The sequence below is a fragment of the Nansenia antarctica genome (genome assembly GCF_963989245.1).
Source record: "Nansenia antarctica genome assembly, chromosome: 15".
Classification (NCBI taxonomy): domain Eukaryota; kingdom Metazoa; phylum Chordata; class Actinopteri; order Argentiniformes; family Microstomatidae; genus Nansenia; species Nansenia antarctica.
Window position 1 is genome coordinate 1,507,268 of NC_137685.1, and position 10,141 is coordinate 1,517,408.

The 10,141-nt window shown below is 42.9% G+C and overlaps 2 protein-coding genes across 2 annotated transcripts in view; both read left to right on the forward strand.

The window, feature by feature from the left end:
- The window catches only part of slc38a3b (solute carrier family 38 member 3b), a 105,969-nt gene extending 99,152 nt beyond the window's left edge, over positions 1-6,817 (forward strand). The window contains exon 19 of the mRNA XM_080545512.1: positions 6,757-6,817. The gene's annotated coding sequence lies outside the window, so the exon portion shown is untranslated. The remainder of the gene's footprint in view (positions 1-6,756) is intronic.
- Positions 1-9,856, forward strand: part of LOC308170689 (guanine nucleotide-binding protein G(i) subunit alpha-2) — a gene marked incomplete at its 3' end in the record, with an annotated part of 62,979 nt that extends 53,123 nt beyond the window's left edge. Inside the window, exons 6-8 of the mRNA XM_080545514.1 lie at positions 6,012-6,141; positions 8,195-8,348; positions 9,666-9,856. Coding sequence (XP_080401640.1) covers positions 6,012-6,141; positions 8,195-8,348; positions 9,666-9,856 — 475 coding nt within the window. The remainder of the gene's footprint in view (positions 1-6,011; positions 6,142-8,194; positions 8,349-9,665) is intronic.
- Between the last annotated feature and the right edge of the window lie 285 nt (positions 9,857-10,141).

The window sequence follows — 10,141 nt, forward strand, 5'->3', positions numbered from 1 at the left end:
TAGCAATAGTGATACATAAGATATGTATATGTACAGACAGTTATGAAAATGATAAACTGTACAGTATGACTTTTACAATCCCTTCAGATTTGTTGGAGCTGAGGTTTTTTTTTCACCCAAGTTCCATGCAATAGTGATAAGATATTATGATATGTGTAGCCTATGTACAGTTATGAATGATACACTGCACAGTATGTACCTATCAAGCTGTGTGGTATTACATAGGTACCACAGCAAAGTAGTTCATCAACAAATATTATATAACAAACGGATATTTATAATATTGTATATAATGTCTTTTTTGATGATTATGCCTGTACAGCGCTGTCAATTTTCAAATAATGCTATAGGCTATATATATATATATATATATATATATATCTACCCTCCCTCCACCCCCACCCAGAGAGCTTTGGACTGTCTGGATATGAACACTTGATCTCTGCACTTTATATTTATATTAATTATGACTCTTGCACTTTGATGTTGGTTTGCACTGTCTTGTCCTGTCTTGCACCTATCCTGCTGTAAACCGTGCTCCATTGTTCCAAACCAAATTCCTAACATGTTTACATGTCATGGCAATAAAAGTCTTCTGATTCTGATTCTGATATGAATGTTCAGTTGTGATATGAAGTAGCCAACAATTCTCATGTCGACCATGATAATAATAGGCTACAACAGGGTTGTACATAGATATACGCAGATTCATATTTGGATAGTTGATTTTGGCACCATTGTATAGTAGCCAATTGCAGAGAGTATACATTATTTTGTTTGTTTACTGCACATTATAAATGAAATGAAAATAGCTGTTGTGAAAAGTGAAAATATAGTGTGTTCATGTTGCAGTGAAATCTATTTACATAGATATATCAGATGTGATATTTCTACTACAAACGAACACAGAGAGACAGATAATTCAAGTAACATTTTTATTTACTTGCAATGTTCACTTCAATTCTTCCAAGTAAAAAGTATGGTAATTAATATGAACACCAATATATATTTAAAAAAAGTAGAAAGTGAATAGGAGGTCGCCGGAGCGCTCAGCGCTGTAACTGTCAGACTGTAACTGTCATTGTTTGAATGAATGAATGGTCTTTATTTGTCATTGATATAGTACAGGTACCAAACAACGAAATTTGGGAGGGGGGGCTCCCCTGGTGCTAGGAAACTAGGTGCTAGGAACTGGTGCTATAACTGTGTTCATGTTATAATGTTTAGTGAACGAACAATTGTTGGGTGTTTGCCACAAATCGGAATTCTCTTGCCGTGAAATGTGTACATCAAATAACATGATGTCGACGATCTACTAGAACTGCGGGACGACTGCAATGTAGCTACCACTTGACTTCATACAATCACTTGATGCACGGGGGAGGGTAATCTTATTGATCGTTTTCCATTAGCAAACAATAGCTGCCAATTCATGAGCGAGCCAAGCGGGTTTCAAAGCTGCCAAGCAGGTTTCAACGCTTACACGCTTACAGCAGTCGATTGTCTGCTGATGTTACGGGCACGGCCGGCGTGAAGTTCACGATAAACAGACTTTATCACTGTGAAGCTCATAACTATGATAACACAATATTGCAATATTTATTACTATTATTTTTGTATAATAATAATCAACCATCATTCGTTAGTAATGAAAACTCCTGCAGTTCCGATCAATCTCCTCTCCACTTTACACATTACATAACCAACATCTCTTTTGACATCACAACAATGTCAACACAATCACAACATAATCTTATTTTATCCAACCAGGTTTTATATTTTGATTATGACATCATGTCTTTCAACATTGTCACACTTTTCATTACACACATTAGCGGCATCAAAAATGATGGGCTGGGCGTGCGAGGGAGCGTGCTTATTCTGGCAGATTGTGAAATATTAAAACCAATAACATTCTGAATGATTTATCATTCTGTACTCTTTCTCTCCTTTCTTTCATGTATTTTCTTTTCCTTTTCTCAATTAGTAGTCTCCTAATCTCGCTACAGTTTGAGCGAGACTGTAACTGTCATTGTTTGAATGAATGAATGGTCTTTATTTGTCATTGATATAGTACAGGTACCAAACAACGAAATTTGGGAGGGGGGGCTCCCCTGGTGCTAGGAAACTAGGTGCTAGGAACTGGTGCTATAACTGTGTTCATGTTATAATGTTTAGTGAACGAACAATTGTTGGGTGTTTGCCACAAATCGGAATTCTCTTGCCGTGAAATGTGTACATCAAATAACATGATGTCGACGATCTACTAGAACTGCGGGACGACTGCAATGTAGCTACCACTTGACTTCATACAATCACTTGATGCACGGGGGAGGGTAATCTTATTGATCGTTTTCCATTAGCAAACAATAGCTGCCAATTCATGAGCGAGCCAAGCGGGTTTCAAAGCTGCCAAGCAGGTTTCAACGCTTACACGCTTACAGCAGTCGATTGTCTGCTGATGTTACGGGCACGGCCGGCGTGAAGTTCACGATAAACAGACTTTATCACTGTGAAGCTCATAACTATGATAACACAATATTGCAATATTTATTACTATTATTTTTGTATAATAATAATCAACCATCATTCGTTAGTAATGAAAACTCCTGCAGTTCCGATCAATCTCCTCTCCACTTTACACATTACATAACCAACATCTCTTTTGACATCACAACAATGTCAACACAATCACAACAGAATCTTATTTTATCCAACCAGGTTTTATATTTTGATTATGACATCATGTCTTTCAACATTGTCACACTTTTCATTACACACATTAGCGGCATCAAAAATGATGGGCTGGGCGTGCGAGGGAGCGTGCTTATTCTGGCAGATTGTGAAATATTAAAACCAATAACATTCTGAATGATTTATCATTTTGTACTCTTTCTCTCCTTTCTTTCATGTATTTTCTTTTCCTTTTCTCAATTAGTAGTCTCCTAATCTCGCTACAGTTTGAGCGAGACTGTAACTGTCATTGTTTGAATGAATGAATGAATGGTCTTTATTTGTCATTGATATAGTACAGGTACCAAACGACGAAATTTGGGAGGGGGGGCTCCCCTGGTGCTAGGAAACTAGGTGCTAGGAACTGGTGCTATAACTGTGTTCATGTTATAATGTTTAGTGAACGAACAATTGTTGGGTGTTTGCCACAAATCGGAATTCTCTTGCCGTGAAATGTGTACATCAAATAACATGATGTCGGCGATCTACTAGAACTGCGGGACGACTGCAATGTAGGCTACCATATCATACCGTTTTATATTGAAAAATATGATGGTAAATAAATACATGTGGGACCGATGTATGATGGCAGAGGTGTGGTGTGTATCAGTCAGTCTTGTTCCAGTGATAAGACATGCGCTCTGATCAATGAACAGAGATCGGGTTTCCCCCGGGTGTGTTGGGTGTTCACGCTTCTTGCGTGACATCGCCCTCCAGCGATCTTTGTGCGTCAGTACACTCTTCTCTATGTTAAACTATCATAGTGCTGAAGCACACCTCATCGCGCTTGAATAAGGTCGCGATCCGCTGCGCTCCCAGTAAGGGTTGAAACAGCCAGATGGATGTGGGTAATTAATCAGGATGTCCCCGTCCCAGGCTGGGGGGTCTGACATGACTCCAACGTGACAGATAACCTCTCCTCTCTCCGCCTGACATTTACCTTCTCTCTCAGCCCCGTTGTTGGAGATGAATAAAACATGGAGACAATCGATAAGAAAAAAAGTAATTGCTTTACATTTTTTGTCCTTTTGGCTGGTATCTATGGAAACAGGCAAATGTATTTCTGTAGCACATATTCATACAACTTAATGTGTGCTCAAAGTGCTTTACATGAACACATGAGCTAAAATAACAATTACTAAGTGAAAAATAAAATGAGTCTAAATAAATTTTTTTATTTTTTTATATAGACACTGGAGAAACAGAGAAACAGAGAACAAGGGGGTCAATAGAAGTTTTTAGGGGACACAGTAGAGGGGAAAAGCGGGTGTCTTCAGGAGACGCAGTGCTGGGGGGCAGTAGATGTCTCAGGAGGAGCAGTTAAGGTGTCACCCGAAGAGATGGAGGTCTTCAGTCTACGACGGAAACCTTAATAAGAGCTGTGTCTGCTGTGGTTACGCCTCAACCCAGATTGAAAGCGATGGGGAATAGAAGGCTACTAGAGGTCAGGGATTCATTGAGCTGTTTATAGACCATCTTCTCTTTCAAGCTGCTCTGTTTTAGTAGTGGATCGAACACGGCAGTTTTCAAAGACTTTGGGAAAAATGCCTGATACTAGAGAGCTATTTACAATTTGCAATAAATCCACCGCAAGACAGTTGAAAAACTTTTGAAAAAGATTGTCTACAGAGGAGAGGAAGGGCGAGGAGGCAGACATATTAAATGTTATACTGGGTCACCAAGAATCTGTTGCTATAACAAGTTGTTGCCTTCTTGTTCTTACTTATAATAATCCATCATAATTGGTAACTGCCTGGTATCAATTGGTAGTTGCTTGGCAATAAATCTCAGAAAAACTTACCGAAAACCCCCCCAGAAAAAGAGTTATTCAAATGTAATTATCAGCTCATTACCAGGTAAGTATCAGGTAATTACTACATAAGAGTGCATCCAGTTACTGTCCAGTATGTCAGAGAGCGCAGGTTGTAACCCTTTGGAGAGGACTTCATCGTAGGCCAAGGCCCATGTCATTAGTAGGTACCACGAAGGGCAGAGAAATCAAATGCCACTCTGTTTACTTCCCCTGACAGCCGCTGTCACTTCACCCCCCCTGCAAGGACCTTCATGGTTCTCACCAGTGGCGGACTCAGAGGGGGGGCAGGGGGGGCAGGGGGGGCGACCGCCCCTCCTGGTGCCCCCACGGTTGAAAAACGTCTCTCTTAAGTGCCCTTTTGAGTGGCAAAAATGAGAGGACGTGCCCTATTGGTGCCCCTCCAATGGTCTAAACTTGACCTTGTGCCCCCAGAGTTGAAAAATTTCACACTAAAGTGCCCTTTTGAGTGGCGAAATTAGAGGATGTGCCCTATTGGCTGCCCAATGGTCTAAACTTGACCATGTGCACTGATGGGGTCCCATGTTGTGCAATAGGTGCCCTTTTTTCCTTTTCGCCCCCCCCCCGCCCTTCAAACAGCCTGAGTCCGCCACTGGTTCTCCCAGTCCTGTCCTGGTGAGCCCAGCTCCAGGGTCCAGACTACCTCAGCCTGTTAGCCCTGGGTCTTTAACGGGTGTCTCTCTCCTTCTCCTCACCCATATTTGTTCTCACAGCAACATCATGAAATGTTAATGCCTAGCCACAGAGGGAATGTCACCTTCACTCTCTTCCTCTCCTCTCCTTCCCTTTCTCTCCCAGTGTACTTGTTTTATCGCTTCCACTCTCCTCTATCAAACTAACCGTATTTCCATGTTTTCACTGTCATTCTGTCCTTGTTCCTTTTCCTCCTCTACCCCTCCTCCTCCACCTCTATCTTTTTCTCTCTCTCTCTCTCTCTGTTCGCTCCCATCCCTCCCATCTCTCCCTCTCTCTGTCCCCTCCTGTCCTCTACCTCAATCCCTCCCCCATCTCTCTCTGTCTCCACCATCTCTCTCTGTCTATCTCCCCACCTCCCTCCCCCATCTCTCTCTGTCTCCACCATCTCTCTCTCTCTCTATCTCCCCACCTCCCTCCCCCATCTCTCTCTGTCTATCTCCCCACCTCCCTCCCCCATCTCTCTCTGTCTCCACCATCTCTCTCTCTCTCTCTATCTCCCCACCTCCCTCCCCCATCTCTCTCTGTCTCCACCATCTCTCTCTCTCTATCTCCCTCCCTCCCTCCCCCATCTCTCTCTGTCTCCACCATCTCTCTCTCTCTATCTCCCCACCTCCCTCCCCCATCTCTCTCTCTCTCTATCTCCCTCCCTCCCTCCCCCATCTCTCTCTGTCTCCACCATCTCTCTCTCTCTCTCTCTCTCTCTCTCTCTCTCTCTCTCTCTCTCCCCTCCTGCCTCCACCTCTCTCTGCAGGATGTTTGATGTGGGCGGTCAACGCTCGGAGAGGAAGAAGTGGATCCACTGCTTCGAGGGCGTCACGGCCATCATCTTCACTGTGGCGCTCAGCGCCTATGACCTGGTGCTGGCAGAGGACGAGGAGATGGTGAGGCACTGGTGTAGTCTAGTGTTTTCTAGTGGGTATATGGTGATTTTTCCCTCCCAGCCTCATATCGTTCATTTCGGAACGCCATAAAAATAAATCTGCGCTCCCTGTCTAACGTTATATATACTGTATATACCTAACATTACATGTTATAAGGCTGATCTGTGCATGATAGTGCTGCATTTTGACACATTTCATGTCGCATCTCCCCCCGTTGATGGTACATGACGCTACAGTCAGTCCCAATGGTCCAAAAGTCAAGTGCTTCGTAACACAGACGGGGTGAATTTTATGAATGAAAGTGTGAAAGTTCTGTCACAAAACGCCGTTACGTGTCCTCACACATGTTTAAGTGGGTATATGGAAATCATTGGCCTTTCCTAGTGGGTATACGGCCTAGTCCTGCGTATCACCTAGACTACACCACTGTGGTGAGGTGGAAGTGACCTGCCCTCTCACACCTAAACACATAGAAGTAGAATGAGTACAGCAAAAGATGGATGCTGGTACACCCCGCCACCGACTGTTGATTCGGATAGGCATGTCTGTTCTACTCATCCACTCATTTCATTTCTATGCATAAACACAGCATTATCGTGACGTCAGAATTATAAGGTTCTATCTCCATTTTTGGTCAAAATTGAGTTTTTTACATAATCTGATCCATTAGGTGTTTATTAATGCCTGTGTGGTGTTATCTTTAAAATGTTGACATGTTTTGAGTTAGTAATTAATAAAATACAAAGGTTCCATCTCATAAAACATAATGGAATGTAAAAACTTTGGCGCTCAATATCTCTGAACTGCCCTAGACGGAGATAGAACCTTATCATTCTAAGATCACATTATATCTTTCTACGCACACTACAACACCATAACATCAATATGCATATTCTAGAATATAGGAGTGTAACATTTGACAGATACACTGCTCACTTTATTTGATGATGATGGTTTAATAGCTTGTAGGGTTATAAACCACTCATCCTGGTTATTAAGCCATCATCATCATCATCATCAAATGAAGTCAGATACAGGTTACAGTGAGATACCACTTAGTTGCTGTGCAATGATCCATGTTTCCTCGGGCGTGAAACACATTGCTTAATAATACAACCACTTACTGTGTGTAAGTACATGACATGAAATGATGATGACGTTTGAACGGAACCATCCTATTTCACAGAGGCTGCGTTCTCCAAGTGAGCGGCCACTTTGTGATACCTCATTTATTAATGGTATTTATTAGCTGTATTTTGAATTAATAGACCAGTAGGGACTTAGTGAGCTTAGAATGATAAGGTTCTATCTCCGTTTAGTTCAGAGATATTGAGCGTCAACGTTTTTACATTCCATTATGTTTTGTGAGATGGAACCTTTGTATTTTATTAATTACTGACTCAAAAATTTCTACATTTTAAAAAATAACACCACACAGGCGTTAATAAACACCTAATGGATCAGATTATGTAAAAAACTAAATTTTGACCAAAAATGGAGATAGAACCTTATAATTCTAACGTCACGATTTGTTGATTGTTATGGCTGTATTCAGTATAGCTTTCTGGGGCGGCTGTGTCTCAGGAGGTAGCGGCTGTGTCTCAGGAGGTAGAGTCGCCGCCTAATGATCACAAGGTTGGCAGAACGGCGGTTCGAGCCCCGGCTGGCCACATGTCGAAGTGTCCTTGGGCAAGACACTGAACCCCAAAATTGCTCCCAGTGAGCGGGCCGGCGCCTTGCATGGCAGCTTGCCGCCATTGGTGTGTGAATGTGTGTGTGAATGGGTGAATGAGAGGCCGTTGTAAAGCGCTTTGGAGCAGCTTTGGAGCAGCAAAAAAGGCACTATATAAGTGCAGTCCATTTACCACACACTCACACAGACGTTGCCTCTGCTACTGCAGTGAGAGAGGATAAGGCAAAGACACTGACAGTGCGTTACATTGGTCACGTTTGAAACGTGAGATGATACTGCCCCCTGGTGGCTGCCTGGTGCTTTGCCCCTTTGTGGGTTTCCCGTGGTTCTGAGTAACACTGGTTTTTCACCCCCTACCAGAACCGGATGCACGAGAGCATGAAGCTGTTTGACTCCATCTGCAACAACAAGTGGTTCACAGAGACGTCCATCATCCTCTTCCTCAACAAGAAGGACCTGTTTGAGGAGAAGATCACCCGCAGCCCCCTGTCCATCTGTTTCCCAGAGTACTCAGGTACACAGTGAGCAGAGTAACTGCAGTAGTGCCTAACCCTAACCTACAGAGTAACACAGTAGTGCAGTCCATTTACATTTACATGTTTGGCATTTAGCAGACACCTTATTCCAAAGCGACTTACAATCGATACATTTGAATACTAAGCAAGTGAATCATCAATCCACCAGTCGTAGCAGGAAGAGTAATCCAGCTCATTTAATATTGCCCGGGGCCACTGATAGAAGAAGGTTTTTCCTTCTATCACCTTCTTCTAAACCTAGGGTTTATTTTTATTTTTATTTTATTTTTTATATTTAGACACTGGAGAAGCAGAGAAACAGTACAAGGGGGTCAATAGAAGTTTTTAGGGGACACAGTAGAGGGGAAAAACGTGTGTCTTCAGACGCAGTGCTGGGGGGTAGTAGATGTCTCAGGAGACGCAGTGCTGGGGGGCAGTAGATGTCTCAGGAGACACAGTGCTGGGGGGTAGTAGATGTCTCAGGAGACAGACACAGTGCTGGGGGGTAGTAGATGTCTCAGGAGACGCAGTGCTGGGGGGCAGTAGATGCCTCAGGAGGAGGTCCTCAAGAGACACGGTGTGACAGACATTATCTTCAGCAGTACTAGAAGCTGTTGCAGCCACAGCAGTAGGAGCTCCAGCAGTAATAGTAGTGACATCGTCACCAATGGCAACTGAATGTGTCAGAAGTATATTAACAGATTGTAAAGAGGGCAGGATGAGGCTGGGCAGTGTTGATATTAAGAATATGTCATAGCATGGTACTAGCATAGCAGCACACCATATCCCAGAATGTAACACTGGAATGTCTTACTACTCACCATATCCCAGATTATACAACAGTTAGTTCCGACCAAGTAATTTGATTGGACAAGAGGCATTCCATGAGTGCTGATATACAGTATAACAGCACTGGGACTTTTATCTATATGTATCACTCCGCCGCACAGATGTTCTACTTACTAAATGACCGTTAATTAGACTACATGTTTGTGTTCAGGTTACTAGGCAACAGTCCATTTGAAGTTCAGTTGCGGGACTATTATTATTTTATGATTAAATAAACAAACAAGTCATAATCTGTTGTCGCTTATTACTGTTAACTAATAAATCGCGCTGTAGAACTGTTGTATAAAAGCAATATCACACTGGAGGTCATGCTGTTATACTGAATATCAGCACGGTTGTGATTGTCTTCTACTCGGCCTGCGGCCTCGTACCTACGACCGAATCACAGCCGTGCTGATATTCAGTATAACACACTCCCTCTCGTGTGATATTGCTTAAATGTAACACTGGAATGTCTTACTACTCAGGAGCCAACAAGTATGACGAGGCAGCCAGCTACATCCAGACCAAGTTTGAGGACCTGAACAAGAAGAAGGACACCAAGGAGATCTACACCCACTTCACCTGCGCCACCGACACCAAGAACGTGCAGTTTGTCTTCGACGCCGTCACGGACGTCATCATCAAGAACAACCTGAAGGACTGCGGTCTCTTCTAGAATCTTCTAGAATCTGAACAGACATCGAGGTGAGCGCTGAGATTAGGAAGAAAACAAACAGCAAATCTCATAGTTTTCAACAGACTGATTGAGCTCGTTATCTCTGATCTGTCAGGTGATAGCCGTGTTAGAAAGGATTGAAGTGGCAATGTGGTCAGCTGATAAAAGGGGAGCTGTTTGTTTGATGGGGATTGGGTTGGGTTGACTTGTTCAGTACGTTATAAATATCAAGGAGGGCGACAGAGGGCCTTGACCTACAAATACTATCTCAACTTCAGGTATGCA